The following is a 20,355-nucleotide window of genomic DNA, read 5'->3' as shown; positions in this document are numbered from 1 at the left end:
ACGTCAAACACATCAGTCATCATCATTTTCACTGTTCCCACATGTATATGAATTTATATTGTTTTTTTTTTAATAAACAGAAAATTCAAAGTTTATATATGTTTTTACTTCAGCCCCCCCCCGAAATGAAAAGCTGGCTACGGGCCTGGTATGTACTAAATGTAGATATTTGCAATATGGATATATGCATATGATATGCGTAGTAAAGGAGCCCGTTATGCTCTTTATATGTGAAATGTATATACATATGTATGTATGGTATAAAATTTAATTCGCAAATACGCTTTTCTTGTTTTTTTTTTCTTTGATTTCCGTAGCTTATTTTAAGCAATCCTGCTTATACTTGGTGAAGTATAAGGTGTCTTGCTGGAAATTTTGCAAGTAAATACTTGAACTTTTATATGTATACTCGTATCTTTTTTAGGGGTAGTTTTGTGTCATAACACAACGATAAGCATTTACCGGCAGTCACTAATCTGTTATACGCAGTACCAAACTGCTTTGTTAGCGGTTTTCGGTTTTTACCGGAAAATAAACCGAACACCAAAAACAGTTTGGTAACGGTTTTTAATTTTAATTTAATTTTTTTTTTTTTTTTCGACCGGAATTTTGGTCTGAACCGTAAATTTTATATTTTAGATTTTAACCCATACATATGACATAATATATAAAAATTGAAAGGAGACGATACAACTCACTTGGATTGCCGCCAGGGGCTTTTGTACATAATATGTAATATGAGTGTATTTGTCTGTGTGTATGTGCCAGTGCTTGTGCCTGCGCTTGTGTCTTTGCTTGTGCCTTTGATTCTTTCTCCTATCCTTTTGCTGTTGGTTGCTGTGGTGAATCCCTGGTGACTTTGTGGTTTCTTTTTTCATTATTCTTTTTTTTTTGTTTGTGCGTTATTGTACCTAAAACTTCACTTATTCACTTATTTTCACCGCACGATTATTATTTGTATTATTTGTTTTCCTTTTCACCTCACTGATGGTTTAGAACTTTTTTTTTTGTGTGTTTGTTGTGCTTTGCTTTCCACCTTATCATTTATCACCCATATGTATGTATGTATATTGTATGAGAATATAACGGGTGATTTTTTTGAGGTTAGGATTTTCATGCATTAGTATTTGACAGATCACGTGGGATTTCAGACATGGTGTCAAAGAGAAAGATGCTCAGTATGCTTTGACATTTCATCATGAATAGACTTACTAACGAGCAACGCTTGCAAATCATTGAATTTTATTACCAAAACCAGTGTTCGGTTCGAAATGTGAAAATCCGCTTTTTTATCGACAAATTTTGTTCAGCGATGAGGCTCATTTCTGGTTGAATGGCTACGTAAATAAGCAAAATTGCCGCATTTGGGGTGAAGAGCAACCAGAAGCCGTTCAAGAACTGCCCATGCATCCCGAAAAATGCACTGTTTGGTGTGGTTTGTACGCTGGTGGAATCATTGGACCGTATTTTTTCAAAGATGCTGTTGGACGCAACGTTACGGTGAATGGCGATCGCTATCGTTCGATGCTAACAAACTTTTTGTTGCCAAAAATGGAAGAACTGAACTTGGTTGACATGTGGTTTCAACAAGATGGCGCTACATGCCACACAGCTCGCGATTCTATGGCCATTTTGAGGGAAAACTTCGGACAACAATTCATCTCAAGAAATGGACCCGTAAGTTGGCCACCAAGATCATGCGATTTAACGCCTTTAGACTATTTTTTGTGGGGCTACGTCAAGTCTAAAGTCTACAGAAATAAGCCAGCAACTATTCCAGCTTTGGAAGACAACATTTCCGAAGAAATTCGGGCTATTCCGGCCGAAATGCTCGAAAAAGTTGCCCAAAATTGGACTTTCCGAATGGACCACCTAAGACGCAGCCGCGGTCAACATTTAAATGAAATTATCTTCAAAAAGTAAATGTCATGAACCAATCTAACGTTTCAAATAAAGAACCGATGAGATTTTGCAAATTTTATGCGTTTTTTTTTTTAAAAAAAGTTATCAAGCTCTTAAAAAATCACCCTTTATAAAACCTTTTTTTTTGCCACTGCACGTTTTCACTCACTTTAACTTTTTATGTTGTATGTATGTATATATACATATACATATATGTATTTGGTTGCCAAATTTTGTCACCAACTCTCTTTTTGACTTTTTCACCAACTTTTTACATACACATAAATGTATGTATATTGTATGTGTATGACACTGCACTTTTATCCTCTTTTTTTTGTTTTATATATATCTTAATATATAAAAATCACGTGTCACGTTGTTTGTTTGCGATGGACTCCTAAACTACCGAACCAATTTTAATGAAATTTTTAACACTGTGTGCAGTTTGGTCCAACTTGAAAGATAGGATAGTTTATAACTCTCCTTATAGTCGCATTATTTATTTATTGCAAATTATTTGTTTATTATTAGCAAAGAGCTATCCACCAGTTGGTGGCGCTAACAGCGGTATTGAGCGCGGTATGTTACAGTAGATGGCGCTACAAACATTAAAAACATTAAATGAAAATGCGTTGTTTGAAGTTTATATTATTTGTGGTAAAGTTATACGAGTCTATGACTTCAAAAAAAAAAATAAAAATTGGGCGGGGCGAAGTTCGCCGGGTCAGCTAGTAGATATATATTTATTTTTGTTCGTTTTGTTCACCACTGCACTCTCCTACTTTTTTTTGTTTTTTGTACGTTTCTTCACTGTTTTATATGTTACGCCTTTTTATACATGTATATATTTTTTCGTTTTTGCCAACTTTTGTCACCATTCGTTTAAATTTTTTTTTTCCAAAGATTTGTCACTACCGGTTTATTTCTTTTCTTCCCGTTTTGTCACCAACGGGGTGTTTTCTTTTTCACTACCGTTTTCTCTGCCGTGATTAATTTTTTTTTTTTTTTTACAGTTAGAACAAACTGTTTTAAGCTCCGGTTTTTTTTTCCACCAACACTTTTTTTGTTTTTTGTTTTACTTAACGCGATACCGCGACACCGGACCGATTTTTATTATTCTTGTTATTTACTTTATTTATTTATATATATATATATATATATATATTTTTTTTTGTTTTATTACCACTGCTGCCGTTCGGTACGGCTTCGAAGGACCATAGAGAACTTTATACAAACTCACGGCAAACTCACCTATGATTTGGCGACGACTTAAAAGCGGGGAAAAATGACTAGTTGACCGGAGATGCGTACAGGCGTGCGGATCGTATTAGAAAGAGGACGGCCGCCGTCCGTCAGTCCCTTTTGTTCATTATGTGCGGTGTCCTCATGTGTGGTGTATATGGTGCCGGTGTGTTGAGTGTGAGGTGTGGATGTGAATATGATGCAGATGTGGAATATGATGTGTGGATGATGTAGATGGTGTAGTCGTGTTGAGTATGGTGTGTATGTGTGGGGTGTAGTTTTATTATATTTGTATGTGTGGGGTGTAGTTTTATTATATTAAGAGGGGGGTCAGGTGCTCATTTAGCCAACCATATTAAACTTGTAAACCAGCACGCATGCACGTAATGTAAATAAATAACTTTAGTACAAACTAGTGTATGATTATGTTATTTTAACATAAAGAAAATAGCAAATAATTATGTAAATTAGTACGTATGTAGTTTGGATTTTTATTTTTATTATACTGTCACTAAACAGAGGGTCACTTAATGAAGTAACACTCACAATTTGTTTGTACCTTAACAGCACATTTACTTATTGTCTATTAACATTAAGACAGATTGTAAATTTAGATAAGCAACTGGAACAAGTTCACGCAAGTGAGGAAAGTTCTCTGATTGCAATTCACTTGGGAGTGGCCAGAAACGATTCTTTTACATGTGACTCAAGCAGCTCACGACTTCCGGTCTTTGACCAAGTATACTCTGGGTAGCCTAAGAACATCCGTTTGAAGGCGAGCTAACGTGAGAAGGCGAAACATCCCCTGCATAGGGTTGTGCGCTGGGTTTGGGACCCGCCACGTAAAAAAACACCCCCAATGAAAATCAACTATAAGCCTCGGATGAGAAACCCCCCTTTCGATGACGACCATGGCAAACGAAATAAGGACTACGATTTGAGGGCATGCACCTGGAATGTCCGGTCCCTTAATTGGGAAGGTGCCGCTGCCCAGCTGGTTGATGTCCTCGTGAAAATAAAGGCTGACATCACCGCCGTCCAAGAAATGCGATGGACGGGACAAGGACAGAGACGAGTAGGTCCTTGTGACATCTACTACAGTGGCCATGTAAAGGAGCGCAAGTTTGGTGTTGGATTCGTGGTTGGAGAGAGACTCCGTCGCCGAGTACTATCATTCACTCCGGAGAATGAACGTCTAGCCGGAAGAGAAGGACGATGTGACCAAAGATGCCTTTTATGAGTGCTTGGAGCGCACTTATGAGAGATGCCCCCGCCACGATGTCAAAATCGTGCTTGGCGACTTCAACGCCAGGGTGGGCAAAGAAGGTATCTTTGGCACTACGGTCGGTAAATTCAGCCTCCACGAGGAAACATCCCCAAATGGGTTGAGGCTGATCGACTTCGCCGGGGCCCGACATATGGTTATCTGTAGTACTAGATTCCAGCATAAGAAGATACATCAAGCTACCTGGGTGTCTCCGGATCGAAAAACTACCAACCAGAACGATCATGTTGTGATAGACGGAAGACACGTTTCCAGTGTTTTAGATGTGCGTGCGCTCCGAGGTCCTAACATCGACTCGGACCACTATATTGTTGCAGCCAAAATTCGCACCCGCCTCTGTGCAGCAAAAAACGCACGCCAACAAACACAAGGAAGGTTCGACGTCGAGAAGCTGCAATCACAACAGACAGCCGAACGATTTTCTACTCGGCTTGCACTCCTGCTCTCTGAGAGCACTCGTCAACAACTCGGTATAAGGGAACTGTGGGACGGCATTTCAAACTCCTTACGTACAGCTGCAACCGAAACCATTGGTTTTCGGAAAGTGCAAAAGAACAGCTGGTACGACGAGGAGTGCCGTGTCGCAGCGGAGAGAAAACAGGCTGCCTACCTCGCAACGTTACGATCGACCACAACACGTGCGGGATGGGATAGATACCGAGAGTTGAAGAGGGAAGCGAGACGCATTTGCAGACAGAAGAAGAAAGAGGCCGAAATGCGTGAGTACGAACAGCTCGATAAGCTGGCCGACAGGGGTAATGCTCGAAAATTCTACGAAAAGGTGCGGCGGCTTACAGAAGGTTTCAAGACCGGAGCATACTCCTGTAGAACCCCCCAAGGTGATCTAGTTACCGATGCCCAGAGCATACTTAAATTATGGAGGGAACACTTCTCCAACCTGCTGTATGGCAGTGATAGCGCAACACCGGGAGAAGGCGAACCCGATACCCCAATCGATGACGATGGAGCAGGCGTTCCATTGCCCGACCATGAAGAAGTTCGAATAGCAATTGCCCGACTGAAAAACAACAAAGCGGCAGGGGCCGATGGATTGCCGGCCGAGCTATTCAAATACGGCGGCGAAGAGCTGATAAAGTGCATGCATCAGCTTCTTTGCAAAATATGGTCGGACGAAAGCATGCCCAACGATTGGAATTTAAGTGTGCTATGCCCAATCCATAAAAAAGGAGACCCCTACAATCTGCGCCAACTACCGTGGGATTAGCCTCCTCAACATCGCATATAAGGTTCTGTCGAGCGTATTGTGTGAAAGATTAAAGCCCACCGTCAACAAACTGATTGGACCTTATCAGTGTGGCTTCAGACCTGGTAAATCAACAACCGTTCAGATATTCACCATGCGCCAAATCTTGGAAAAGACCCGTGAAAGGAGAATCGACACTCACCACCTATTCGTCGATTTCAAAGCTGCTTTCGACAGCACGAAAAGGAGCTGCCTTTATGCCGCGATGTCTGAATTTGGTATCCCCGCAAAATTAATACGGCTGTGTAAACTGACGTTGAGCAACACGAAAAGCTCCGTCAGGATCGGGAAGGACCTCTCCGAGCCGTTCGATACCAAACGAGGTTTCAGACAAGGCGACTCCCTATCGTGCGACTTCTTCAATCTGCTGCTGGAGAAAATTATTCGAGCTGCAGAACTTAATCGAGCAGGTACAATCTTTTATAAGAGTGTTCAGCTGCTGGCGTATGCCGATAATATTGATATCATCGGTCTCAACACCCGCGCCGTTAGTTCTGCTTTCTCCAGACTGAACAAGGAAGCAACGCAAATGGGTCTGGCAGTGAACGAGGGCAAGACGAAATATCTCCTGTCATCAAACAAACAGTCGTCGCACTCGCGACTTGGCACTCACGTCACTGTTGACAGTCATAACTTTGAAGTCGTAGATAATTTCGTCTATTTAGGAACCAGTATTAACACCACCAACAGTGTTAGCCTGGAAATCCAACGCAGGATTACTCTTGCCAATAGGTGCTACTTCGGACTGAGTAGGCAATTGAAAAGTAAAGTCCTCTCTCGACGAACAAAAACCAAACTCTATAAGTCGCTCATAATTCCCGTCCTGCTATATGGTGCAGAGGCTTGGACGATGACAACAACCGATGAGTCGACGTTGCGAGTTTTCGAGAGAAAAGTTCTGCGAAAGATTTATGGTCCTTTGCGCGTTGGCCACGGCGAATATCGCATTCGATGGAACTATGAGCTGTACGAGATATACGACGACATTGACATAGTTCAGCGAATTAAGAGACAGCGGCTACGCTGGCTAGGTCATGTTGTCCGGATAGATGAAAACACTCCGGCTCTGAAAGTATTCGACGCAGTACCCGCCGCGGGAAGCAGAGGAAGAGGAAGACCTCCACTCCGTTGGAAGGACCAAGTGGAAAAGGACCTGGCTTCGCTTGGAATATCCAATTGGCGCCACGTAGCGAAGAGAAGAAACGACTGGCGCGCTGTTGTTGACTCGGCTATTATCGCGTAAGCGGTGTCTACGCCAGTAAAGAAGAAGAAGAAGAACTGGAACAATAGCCTCGAGGTCACTTTATCATTATCGACTGCCGAGTAACAAGATACCACTTTTAACACTTGTACAATTTAAGTGTAATATATTCAATATTGAAGTACATGTGTATACGGTGAAATATTATACAAATAAAGGATCAGTCAGAACCAATCTCATTGGCTGACTTAAAATTATATATTTATTTTATTCCTAACGAGTAAATAAATTAACTCGCACTTGGAGCGCACTTATAAGAGCTGCCCCCGCCACGATGTCAAAATCGTGGACAAAAAAGGTATCTTTTGCATTACGGTCGGTAAATTCAGCCTCTACGACGAAACATCCCCAAATGGGTTGACGCTGATCGACTTCACCGGGACCCGAAATATGGTTATCTGTAGTTCTAGATTTCAGCACAAGAAAATACAACAACAAACACAAGGAAGGTTCGACGTCGAGAAGCTGCAATCACAACATACAGCCGAACGATTTTCTACTCGGCTTGCACTCCTGCTCTCTGAGAGCACTCGTCAACAACTCGATACAAGGGAACTGTGGGACGGCATTTCAAACTCCTTACGTACAGCTGCAACCGAAACCACTGGTTTTCGGAAAGTGCAAAAGCTGGTACGACGAGGAGTGCCGTGTCACAGCGGAGAGAAAATAGGCTGCCTACCTCGCAACGTTACGATCGACCACAACACGTGCGCGATGGGATAGATACCGAGAGTTGAAGAGGGAAGCGAGACGCATTTGTAGACAAAAAAAGAAAGAGGCCGAAATGCGTGAGTACGAAGAGCTTGATAAGCTGGCCGAAAGGGGTAATCCCCGAAAATTCTACGATAAGATGCGGCGGCTTACAGAAGGTTTCAAGACCGGAGCATACTCTTGTAGAACCCCCCAAGGTGATCTAGCCACCGATGCCCAGAGCATACTTAAATTATGGAGGGAACACTTCTCCAGCCTGCTGAATGGCAGTGAACGCACAACACCAGGAGAAGGCGAACCCGATACCCCAATCGATGACGATGGAGCAGACGTTCCATTGCCCGACCATGAAAAAGTTCGAATAGCAATTACCCACCTGAAGAACAATAAAGCGGCAGGGGCGGATGGATTGCCGGCCGAGCTATTCAAACCCGGCAGCGAACAACTGATAAGAAGCATGCATCAGCTTCTTTGTAAAATATAGTCGGATGAAAGCATGCCCAACGATTGGAATTTAAGTGTGCTATGCCCAATCCATAAAAAAGAAGACTCTGCAATCTGCGCCAACTACCGTGGGATAAGCCTCCTCAACATCGCATATAAGGTTCTATCGAGCGTATTTTGTGAAAGATTAAAGCCCACCGTCAACAAACTGATTGGACCTTATCAGTGTGGCTTTAGACCTGGCAAATCAACAACCGACCAGATATTCACCATGCGCCAAATCTTGGAAAAGACCCATAAAAAGAGAATTTACACGCACCATCTATTCGTCGATTTCAAAGCTGCTTTCGACAGCACGAAAAGGAGCTGCCTCTATGCCGCGATATTTGAATTTGGTATCCCCGCAATACTAATACGGCTGTGTAAACTGACGTTGACCAACACCAAAAGTTCCATCAGGATCGGGAAGGACCTCTCCGAGCCGTTCGATACCAAACGAGGTTTCAGAGGTTTCCTTATTAGGGATGGAAAGCGCGCGAGCGGAATCGATTTTTGACTTTGGAATCGACTTCTAATTTTTCGATTCTGGAAGTCAATTAATCAATTACCGGCGTTTATTGAGGCAATTGATAGGGTACTAGCTGATTATGCAGGACAACAACAGGTAGCATTCAGAGTAGTTTATATTTTAAAAATTTTAGGATCGGCAAAAAATTTTTTAACATTGAATCCTCGAGAAAATTGGGATACATGCAAAATAAAATTAAAACAGCAACAAAGAACCAAATGACTTTGACCAACGACATCGCTAACCTTAGGGTGGGTAGTATCGGTGAACTTGGAAGGAAAACAAAAGAAATAATGGATAATATTACCGAATATTGTGCTTTGAGTGAAACACGCGGCATGATGAAAGAAATGTTTTCAGGAATGGTTATACAAAGGGTAAAGCAACTTGCAGCAGGTATTTTCGCCTATATGATATGGAATATAACGACATGGGCAGACAGGACAAATACGATCCACAATTTTATAGGGCTAGACGATAGAAATTTAAATCCTATAATATTAGCAAGAAACAGAAATTCAAACCAATTTGTTCAGAAGGCAAGAAATTTTAATAGTAACCAAAATCAAAATAATCAAAGAATAAACAACTTTAGGGGACAAAATATTGGCGATCAAAACCATGATCGTTATTATACACAAATTAATTCGAGACGATACTCTCAAAGCAATACCAACTTTTCAGGGCAAAATAATTATCACCCGAATAATCCGCAGAGACAAACTAATTATCGGACAGGAAATTCAGGCCCATATCAATATCGTAATAATAATACTAATAACTAATCAAAATAAAATATTTATTTCACTTACTTTGTTCAACAAAAATGGTCTGCATTGGTAGATCCAGGCTCTACTATTAGTATTATGAAAAAAATCAAGCTTTGAACATTATAAGTTACCGGTTCTAGAAAAAAATAGGGGTATTCAGACCGAAGCCTGTTAATTTGGTAATTCGTTAGTTGATACTTCGTACTTTTTGCCCTACCTTGGTAGTATGGTAAATTTTATTCCGAAACAGCTGATTCAATTTTATTAAATAGTAAAAATGCCTCAACAAAGTGCAAAATCAAAAATTGTCAGTCATTTAATTGAAAATTATGTGGAGCAGATCAAATTTATTACTGGTAAGTAATTAAAATTTATGTACAGAGGAGCAGGAGAACAGCTGATGTGATATTACCGAGTAACGAAACAATTATCAAGCTTGCCAGATGGATAGTTCGTTACTCGGTAGAACGATAGTCTGTTAATTTTATAAAAAAAATACATGTAATAAACTACCGAATAACGACTAACGAATTAACAAGGCTGGTCTGAATACCCTAATAAAACAATAATTAGTACACTGAATGGTGATATAAGAGCGTCTAACGAAAGAGTTAAGACACCATGTCCGCTAGAATTTAAATACCCTCACAATGCTAGGATGAGATGGTTGAAAATAGACTTTGAAAAACCGTACGATCTTCTACTAGGGAACGATTTTATATTTAATAATTTCAATATAATCGATATTGAAAACGAAGAAATTGAGCTTAAAAATGGTGTTAAAATTCCGTTTTATTCAAAAACTATCCAAGAGTAAGTATATGCATTGGAAGAAAGTAAAATACAAAACATTCAATTGGATCATTTAAAATGAAATGAACGAAAGGAGGTTGAAAAATTGCTAAAGAAGTATAAAAAATTGATGTATGTATAAAGAAGGAGATGCCTCGACAAACATAAAAACGGTGGTCCACGAAATAAGAACCACCACAAACCAGCAAATCAATTCAAAAATATATAGGTTACCCCAAAACATGAGAAAAAAGCCATAAGGCAAATTAGGGAGCTAGAAAAACAAGGTATAATTCGGAAAAGTAGGAGTAAATATAGTTCACCTATTTTCATAGTACCAAAAAAATGTGATAGCATGGGCAATAAAAAATTTCGGTTAGTAATCGACTACCGTAGACTAAATCAAATAACTGTCGATGATAAATATCCTTTGCCAAACATTGATGGAATCTTAGACAAGTTGGACAAGGCGCAGTACTTTAGCACTCTTGATCTAGCCAAAGGTTACCATCAAATTTTAGTGGATAAAAAGGATATTGAAAAGACAGCTCTTGTATCTCCGGTGGGATTATACGAATATACAATATAAGAATGCCTTTCGGACTAAAAAATGCTCCGGCAACCTTTCAACGACTAATGAATAACATATTAAGAGAATACATACATAAATAAGATATGTGTCGTTTATTTAGATGACGTATTAATCTTTTCAACGTCATTAGAGGAACATTTAAACTTCTTAGAGAAATTTTTTTCAAAGTTGAAGGAACATAATTTATAAATTCTAGTCGGTAAATGTAGTTTTCTAAAAAGGGAAACAAAATTTTTCGGGCATACCTTAACAAAAGAAGGGATTAAACCAAATCAGGACAAGATAGCAGCAATACAAAATTTTAAAATACCTAGAACTGAAAAACAATTAAAAAGTTTTTTGGGAGCCACTGGTTATTATAGAAAGTTCATTAGGGACTACTCAAAAATTGCATATCCAATGATTAAATATTTAAAAAAAGGTAATAAAATAAATTCAAGAGATCCGCAGTACATAGCTAGTTTTGAAAATTTGAAAGCACTAATATCATCACATCCAATTTTAAAATTTCCTGAATATGATAAGGAATTTACCATTATAACGGATGCAAGTGATTACGCAATAGGCGCAGTGCTTTCTCAACAAGGTCAGCCAGTGTGCTACATTAGCAGAACTTTACATAACCATGAGCAGAAATATGCTACAACAGATAAAGAATTTCTAGCCATTATATATTCAATAACCTATTTCGGGCCATACATATATGGCACAAAATTTAAAATTATAAATGATCATTGCCCGATAGTATTTTTAAATAATAAATATAAAGGAAGGGAGTTTTCACAACGTCACCAAAGGTGGTTAACTCTCCAAAAATCGACGAAATTAATAATAAAGAATCCAATTTATAAATGTCAGATACAATACATTCCGCAGAAGAGGGACTATTAGAATACTTCGTCATAAAAGAAGAAATTGTCAACAAGTATAACACAAATTATAATAACATATAGTCTTCAAACTGAAGTTCAAATAATACATGGAAGGAAAGTAATCGAGATCAACCCTATTAATACGGAGAACATATTGAAAAATATTTTCCCAAGGCATATTGGCAAGGGCAAAGTGGGTATTTTTTCCGAAGTAGAGTAGACCGATTATCACAAAATTCAACTATTACTTATAAGCATGTTTTCTTGCAATAGCAAGTTGCAATTCATTAAATGTACAAAAAGAGCAACAGAAATTATACAAGAAGAAGATCTGCATAAACAAATTTCACTTTACCATAGTAATGAGTCAATGCACATCGGAATAAACGAGACTTACAGTACACTTAAAGATAAAATATACTATCCATAATTAAGGCAACATGTACAGTAGGCATATAACTTTTTACAATTTTTGCAAATACGAAAAACGGCATACCATAGTCGAATAGAGAATAAAAAAGTATGAACTCCATTATTTTTTTTTTTTTGCGAAATTGCAAAAAAGTTTCCGCGCAAAACGAAATTACTTTTTTATCAGAACTGCTGAAAAAACAAAAAAAGTTTTGCACACTGTACACGTTTTTCTTCATAATAATAGATTTTTTTTTAACTAATAATCTTCCTATTATTCCAAACGCCTTTTAATGGACCTAAGGGAAGTGCCCCACCCACCCCAAACTAATTTTTCTTCAGAAAATTCTGATTCAATGTAATAATAACACAAAAAAAAAATGTTGACTTTTTTTAGAAATCCATTTTTGCGCGGAACGTTTTTGAACCGAAATCACCTAAAAAAGTGATATTCATTACTTGTACAATATTTGCTACCACGTGGTGGTATGCCAAATTTTTCGTCAAAATTTGTTATATGCCTAATGTACAGCTAATTATAGGTAATTGCGAAAAAATGCAAGCAAATTAAATATGACAGGAAACCGATAAAGCCGAGGTTTAAACTAACAGAGACACCTTCAGATAAAAATGAAATAATATATGTGGACATTTTTCATTTTGAAAAGCAGTCATTTGTCACAGTAATTGATAAACTGACAAAATTTGCAGTAGCATACAGTATAACTGACAGAAATTGCAAAGCAAAAAAGGCCATCATAATTGAACATTTCACGAAATTTGGGAGACCAAAGAAGATTATCATAGACAATGAATTCAGGGCCGAACAGTTGATTCAGTTCTTAAATACAGAAGGAGGCGAAGTACACCTAACAAAACCAAATTCCCATACAGGTAATGCAGACATTGAGAGGCTGCACTCAACCTTGTTAGAAAAACTAACAGGAATTGAGGATCCAAGCCTCTCAACAGAAATGAGGATACAGATCGTTATAGGTAACTATAATGATCGCTATCACTCAACCATAAAATGTACACCCAATAACGCAAGAAATAGTATAGATCCAACCATTTTAAAAAACACAATAGACCAGAAGAAACAACTCATAATACACAATAGAAATAGGTACAAACAGGACTATGAAGAACTGAGAACGACGGGCCCAATAAAAAACTACAAAAGGGTACGGCATAATGATCAACCGTATTACCGAATTAGTCCACTACAGAACGTTCATCCGACGAATATTAAAGACCAATAAAATTGGCAAATATTGAAAAAAAAACGGTTATAAAATAATCATTTTATTTTTACAGATGATGGGGACAATTGTGTTTTTTTAGTAACTATAACATTGGTGGCAGCACTCTTACAAGTGACACCAATAGTTGAAGAAGCAGGATATATGTACACCATGATCCAACTCGACGAAGTAGAAATCATTGACGACGGAAATACGATACTACATATTATACACCCGAAAGAGCTAACAAGTTTGGTGGAGGAAACAAAAGAAAACATAAGACAAGCAGACCTAAGTAACAACGCACTTCTTTTTAACGAAATTAAAGTAATTAAAGCAAAAATTAGATCAATTACTCCCAAGGAAGAGGAAAGAAAGAAGAGAGGTTTAATTAATTTAAGAGGGACAATGTTTAAATGGTTGTTCGGGGTAATGGACGAGGAGGACCGACAGGATATAACTAGTCATTTAGAAGTAAAAAAGGGAAATTCGCACAATGCAATTACAAATAGTATCAATAAGCAGATTATCATAAATGAGCATTTTAACGATTCAATTAAGTTGATGAAAACGATAGTAAAGAATGACAGGAGTAAAATATTAAAAGAATTAATTCAGATACAAAAGGAGGATAGAAGGCTAGCGAAATTGGTTCTTTACAATGATCAAATGAATAAATTAAGGCATATAGAAGGGAAGATACATGAAGTTCAAAATAATATAGCCGCCGCTAAAAACAATTTAATACATCCGAGGATGTTAACTAAAGAAGAAATAGATAGCTTTGACATAGATTTTTACAAGCTGAAACTAGCCAAAGTAGGAGTAGGTGCTTCAAAAATGAAGCACTTGTGTTCGCCATTCAAATACCAAAGAGTTTTTTTAAGTATATGTAAAATTAATTTTGCCTCTGCCAAACAAACGAAATTTGCAAATAGTTCATGAGGATGAAAAAATGTAACAATAAATAAAAAACATTATAAATATGAAGATAATACGTTATTAAAAAAACTAAAATTAGGTAGGAGTTGTATTTATTTTTAACGCTTGTGAATTTAAATATAACAATACTACAATAATACGAGAAATGAGCGATGATACTTTGATCATCAAGAATGCAAAAAATTTTAAACTTATACAAAATTGTGACGACAGAGAATTTAAACATGTTTTAAATTAAATAAGTGAAGCACATGTTTTTCAGAAATTTTAAATAAAAAACACGGAAAATGTAAAAAAATAAAAAACATTGAAAGTAGAAGAAATTAAACCAGGTGAGATATTAGTTTCATATTTAATAATATTTGAAAATACTACTGTCATAAATAACCAAACTTATGGAAATATTGTAACAAAAATTTGGAATTATCTTAAAAATACAATACGAAACAAATAATAAACTCAGATAATATAAATATTTTAGCAGAACGAAACAAGAACATAACAGTTTATTAATTTTTTGATACATAAATTAAATCTTGGTAATAATTTTCATAGCATACATAATACTAAAATTAAAAAAATCTCGTAAAATTCCCAAACCAATCGAAAGTATACAATTTCAGAAAGTCACGTATAATGCCCTTTTGGATCAAATATATATTTGGATCAAATAGATATTGCTTTCGTAAAAATATCTGCCATCATTTTATCGGTGCCAATATGGTATAACTTAATTTGGCCATCTTCAACCTTTTCTTTGATGAATTTTGATTTGATGTCTACATACTTCGTTCTACTTGAGTATGAGTTATTTTCAGCTATGTGTATAGCGCTCTTGTTATCGCAGAATAAAATCATAGATTTCGAAACTTTGGGCACTAACTCTTTTTCAAATCGCTTAAGCCAGATTGATTCTTGTGTAGCAGCCACCATAGACATTAACTCGGCTTCAGTAGATGATAAGGCTACAGTATGTTGCCTTTTGGTAGCCCACGAAATGGCAGCATTCTGAAAAGAAAAAACATAGCCAGTTGTTGAGCGGCGATCACTTACATTATTTGCCCAGTCAGCGTCACAAAAACCAACGATTTCATCGGGACTCCTCTTATACACTAAGCCCTTGTCAATAGTTCCCTTGAGATAGCGCATGACCCGCTTTACTGCAGTCCAATGTGCCTTCCCTGGATTCGTGCTGTATCGGCTTAAAAAGTTGACAGCAAAACATATATCAGGGCGCGTGACCTGAGCGGCAAACAGCAGACATCCAACAGCTTGCTTATAGGGAACAGCAGCCATTTCCCTTTTTTCGTCATCATTAGTTGGGCACATCTCCGCGGACAGCTTTTGGTTAACGTCGAGGGGTGTGCCTACAGGATTGCATTCCTCCATGCCGAAACGTCGAATTACATCGGCAATGTAGGCAGATTGGTCGATCTTCAGAGTACATTCTTTGAGATTTTGAGCTATACGCATACCCAAAACCGATGATGCTGCACCTAGATCTTTCATTTTGAAAGTTTCAGAGAGCTTATCTTTTAGTTTGTTCAACAGCTTTGTATCATTGGCGAATAGGATGACATCATCCACGTAAACAGCGACGAATAGCATTTTTTTGTCAGCGACAAGAAAATATACGCATTGGTCGACGTTGCTGCGTTGCAAGCCGAAACTAACTAACGTTGAATTGAGCTTTATGTTCCAGACACGACTAGATTGCTTCAGACCATATAACGATTTTCGCAGCTTGCAGACGCGACCGGATCCATCGTCAAAGCCACTTGGCTGAGTCATATATATCTCTTCTTTAAGCTCGCCATGTAGAAAAGCACTTACAGCATCCATTTGGTAAAAAGTAAGATTATATTTCACCGCAAGAGCAAGCAAAAAACGAATTGATGTATATCGCACAACTGGTGCGAATGTCTCGTCATAATCGATGTGCTGCTTCTGGTTGAATCCTTTCACCTCAAGCCTGGCTTTATAACGTACAGGATCTCCGTCTGCATTTGCCTTTCTTTTTAAAACCCATTTTGACGGAATGGCTTTCTTTCCCAAAGGCAGGGCTGATAGTTCCCAAGTGCCGTTGATGTCATGAGATTCAATTTCTTCAATCATTGCAGATTGCCAAAGTTTATGGTGTTCGCTTGCCATCGCTTCCTCCACAGTGTTTGGATCTGATGATACATATTCAGTTACGCAGAGATTATAATTTGGTCGTAACATATTCCGCAATCGCTCAGAACGACGGACTCCTTCATGGTCCAATCCTGTTATTTCTTCGCGCTCCATTGTTGATTCATGATTCCCTACTGTATGTGAATCACTGCTACCTGAAGTTTCACCACTACCATCTTCTGTTGGAAATTCTTCCACATATTCCCCCTCTGAATTGGCAACGGAAGTTGGCTCTGGTAACCATAAATTAACCGTATCTGTCTTTGCATCTATAGCTGGAGGATTTTGATTAATTTGATTTTCAATAAAAACTACATCACAGCTAACAATAATATTTTTCGCTACAGGATCATACAATCTGTATGCCTTTGATTCAGTACTATAGCCTACGAGAATACATTCTCGAGATTTAGGTTTTAACTTACTGCGTTTTTCTTTGGCTACGTGAACCATTGCCTTACAACCAAAGACTTTCAGGTGTTTCAAGTTTGGTCTTTTTCCTGACCACAACTCTTCCGGACTCAGATTGTTACCTCTGAATGGTGTACGATTCAGTAGATATGCCGCAGTTACAGCAGCCTCAGCCCAGAATCTATCCTCTAAATTTGCATCTAGCAGCATGCATCTGATTTTTTCCGTTATTGTCCGATTTAGCCTCTCTGCAACGCAATTCTGTTCGGGGGTGTAGGGTGTCGTTTTCTGATGGATAATGCCATATTTCGAAAGATACTTGTTAAACACTTCATTTATATACTCGCGACCATTGTCCGTTCGGAGAACTTTTATATATTTCGAAGATTGATTCTCCACCATTGCTTTGAATTTTACAAATTCATCCAAGACAGCTGCTTTTGATTCAATTGGGATAACAAACACTTTTCTGGAATAGTCATCCACAAACGTTAACAAATAGCGCGCACCACAAAATGAGTTAACATTTAATGGACCCATTACATCACTATGTATTAGTTCCAAAGGTTGTTGAGCACGCTGCCCTTTTTCACTATGTGACGCTCTGGTCTGCTTGCCTTTTATACAAACCACACATTTGTCGTTAGCACTGGTTGTAATTTTAACACCTTCCGAAGCATTTTGGATGGCTGTGACACTTTCGCGACAGACATGACCTAAGCGCCTATGCCATAAGTTATAGCTTGCGACACCCATCGCTGCATTATCTCGTTGCACACAGTTCAGACGAAACCTCCACACCAACAAAAATTTCAGCCATCAACAATTCCACAAAATCTAAAAATACTCATATAACCGCCAACAATGACTTGCCTACTACATCAAAACAAAACGCAGAGATCACCTCTGCACCCAACTCATCATTAAAATCTTTAACTAACAAAAATCACTCATCAAACGCCAACAATAAGCATATTTCCATCAACAAGCCTACATCGATCAGTTCTGACTACAACAACGTCTCACATTCAGCTAAAAATATCAGCGACAACTGTACCCAACAAGACTCTTTCTTAAATCCCAAACTTTTCAGTCCAACAACAGCCTCTTTCATATCTAACTTAAACAACTCCTTAAACTCGCTTAATAAATATACTGACCTCAAAAATACTACTACCAACCTACTGTGCTAATCCACCTAATCACGAAAATCTCTTTCCAACAACAAACATTTCCAACGATAATCAATACTCTACTGAACATACGGAACAAATAGAAATAGACTCTGAATAAATACGCTTAGCTTTTACTCTCTTCTGAACTAGTACTCAATTGGTGACACTCAGCTTCAACTGACTGCTCATACGAGTTGAATTTCTAGCTCTCTTCTGTTTACCTTTTTCTTTTCTTCCTACATAGCTCTTATGATTCCAATATTACAATGGAATTTAAACGGCTACACTAACAATTACAATGAGCTTCAATTATTAATACATGATCATACCCCAGCTATTATACTCTTAAATGAAACCCACATCTCTTTCAACTTGTCGGCTTTTACTCCTAAGCAGTACATTGGCATGTTTCACAATCTTCCACATATTAGCACAAGTAAAAGAGGCATTGCGATTCTCATTAGAAGAGATATTCCACACAAAATTAATGCCATTCAATCCAATTTGCTGGCTATGTCGATCGAAATTATCTTAGTTAAAAAAATCACCATTATCTGCACCTATATTGCACCAGACGAACAATTTACCAGTACAGACATCCTGCAATTAATCAACCAAGCTTCTACTCCTTTAATTTTCGCTGGTGACTTTAATGCATGGAGTCCACTATGGGGATCTCCAATAGCCAACAAGAGGGGCAAATGCATTGAAGATGCTTTACTTTCCTCTAACTTAATATGTTTGAATAACGGATCCGCGACGCACTTTTCCACTCACTCCACTTTTTCCCATGTAGATCTTACAATGTGCACCGACACACTTGTCACAGAGTGCGAATGGAGTATACTCGATCACCTGCATGGAAGCGATCACTTCCCCATTGTACTAAAATTGCACCTAGGTTCAACAACTAAAAACCACAAAATAAATAAGCTATTGAAAACTGATTACGCTGACTGGGAGAAGTTCCAGACACATTGCGAGATAAATAGCAATAATATCCCAATATCTGACAACCCTAACCAAGAAAGTGCGAGATTAACAAAAATTATTCGCTCAGCAGCGAATGTTAGCATTCCTCATACAAAGCCAACAGCAAATTCAAGGAGTGTTCCTTGGTGGAATAAAGAAATCGCTGAATTGCGGGCAAAAAAACAGACAGCTTGGTATGAGTACAAACGGGCTCGAACACTAGTCAACTTAATATCTTTCAGGAAAGCCAATGCTCTTTTCCGTCGTTCCACGAAACAGGCCAAGCGTAAATGTTTTCAGGATTTCACAAGCAAAATAAATCCTTCGTCTAGTCCTAAGTTAATATGGAACGCTTTAAAAAAACTTTCTGGAGTGCCTAGAAATCTGACCATTTAATGCGTAAAGGGGCCAACAGGTTTGGTAACCAATTAGAAACAAGCTCAGATATTTCATTCAGCACACAGTTTCAAACCTCTAAAACCACCACACTGTCCGACACTTCCTACTCTGTCTCCCCTCTTTCTTTTTCTGCTAGACAAATAGAAACCAGCATTTCACTGTCTGAATTCGAGTTCGTTGCATCTACCGTTAAGGGTAAGTCGCCGGGGCAAGATAAAATTTCTTATCCAATTATCAGACATATGCCGAAAAGTCTTAAGCTCCGATTGGTAAAGCTTTATAACAAAATTTTCAATACTGGTGTATACCCCCAATTTTGGAAAACGTCCTGTGTTATACCAATACTTAAACCACACAAATCCTCCGATGAACTTGCTAACTATAGGCCGATTTCCCTCCTTCCATGTATGGGCAAAATTTTGGAAAAGATCGTGGCAAACCGCTTGATGTGGTATGCTCAGCGAAACAAGTTCATATCACCGAATCAAGTCGCCTACAAAAAAGGTCAAGGCACGTTAGACGCTTTAATCCAACTTGACTACTTCATTACTAACGCTTTGTCCAGCAAAAACCACGTGTCCGTACTATCTCTGGACTTCCACAGAGCTTTCGACAAAATTGGAGCCCATATTATTATTCGACAACTTAGAAAATGGAAAATAGGCCAGAATATGATACGTTTTATTCCCAACTTTCTCACAAACAGAAAACTCAAAGTCAACGTAAATGGTTTTCTTTCTTCAACACTCCCGCTTTCTAATGGTATGCCGCAAGGCTCACCTCTTTCAGCCTTCCTTTTTATCATTGCTTTCGATGATATTAGTAGGATGATAAAAAATTACAAAGGAGTTGAGCACCAGATCTATGTTGACGATGTCCTAATCTACACAAAAGTCTCTGACGTTAATTTAGCACAATCCTTA

General features: G+C 38.2%; 1 protein-coding gene across 1 annotated transcript; it reads left to right on the top strand.

The window, feature by feature from the left end:
* The first annotated feature begins 3,467 nt into the window (after positions 1 to 3,467).
* On the top strand, positions 3,468 to 12,645 carry LOC125779149 (uncharacterized). The gene is made up of 2 exons (XM_049459790.1): positions 3,468 to 5,268; positions 7,863 to 12,645. The coding sequence occupies exons 1-2, from the start codon at positions 4,563 to 4,565 to the stop codon at positions 8,147 to 8,149; spliced, it is 993 nt and encodes a 330-aa protein (XP_049315747.1). The 5' UTR covers positions 3,468 to 4,562; the 3' UTR covers positions 8,150 to 12,645.
* Positions 12,646 to 20,355: the final 7,710 nt, after the last annotated feature.

Source organism: Bactrocera dorsalis, chromosome 6, assembly GCF_023373825.1.
Source record: "Bactrocera dorsalis isolate Fly_Bdor chromosome 6, ASM2337382v1, whole genome shotgun sequence".
NCBI classification, from domain to species: domain Eukaryota; kingdom Metazoa; phylum Arthropoda; class Insecta; order Diptera; family Tephritidae; genus Bactrocera; species Bactrocera dorsalis.
The sequence above is the reverse complement of the archived record's forward strand: the minus strand, read 5'-3'. Positions and strand labels throughout refer to the sequence as shown.

Excerpts from the sequence above, each read along its gene's own strand:
- LOC125779149 (XM_049459790.1), top strand. The coding sequence starts at position 4,563 with ATGGTTATCTGTAGTACTAGATTCCAGCATAAGAAGATACATCAAGCT. Across the intron at positions 5,269-7,862 it reads CTCCTGTAGAACCCCCCAAG|GTGATCTAGCCACCGATGCC; the intron begins GTGATCTAGTTA and ends GAACCCCCCAAG.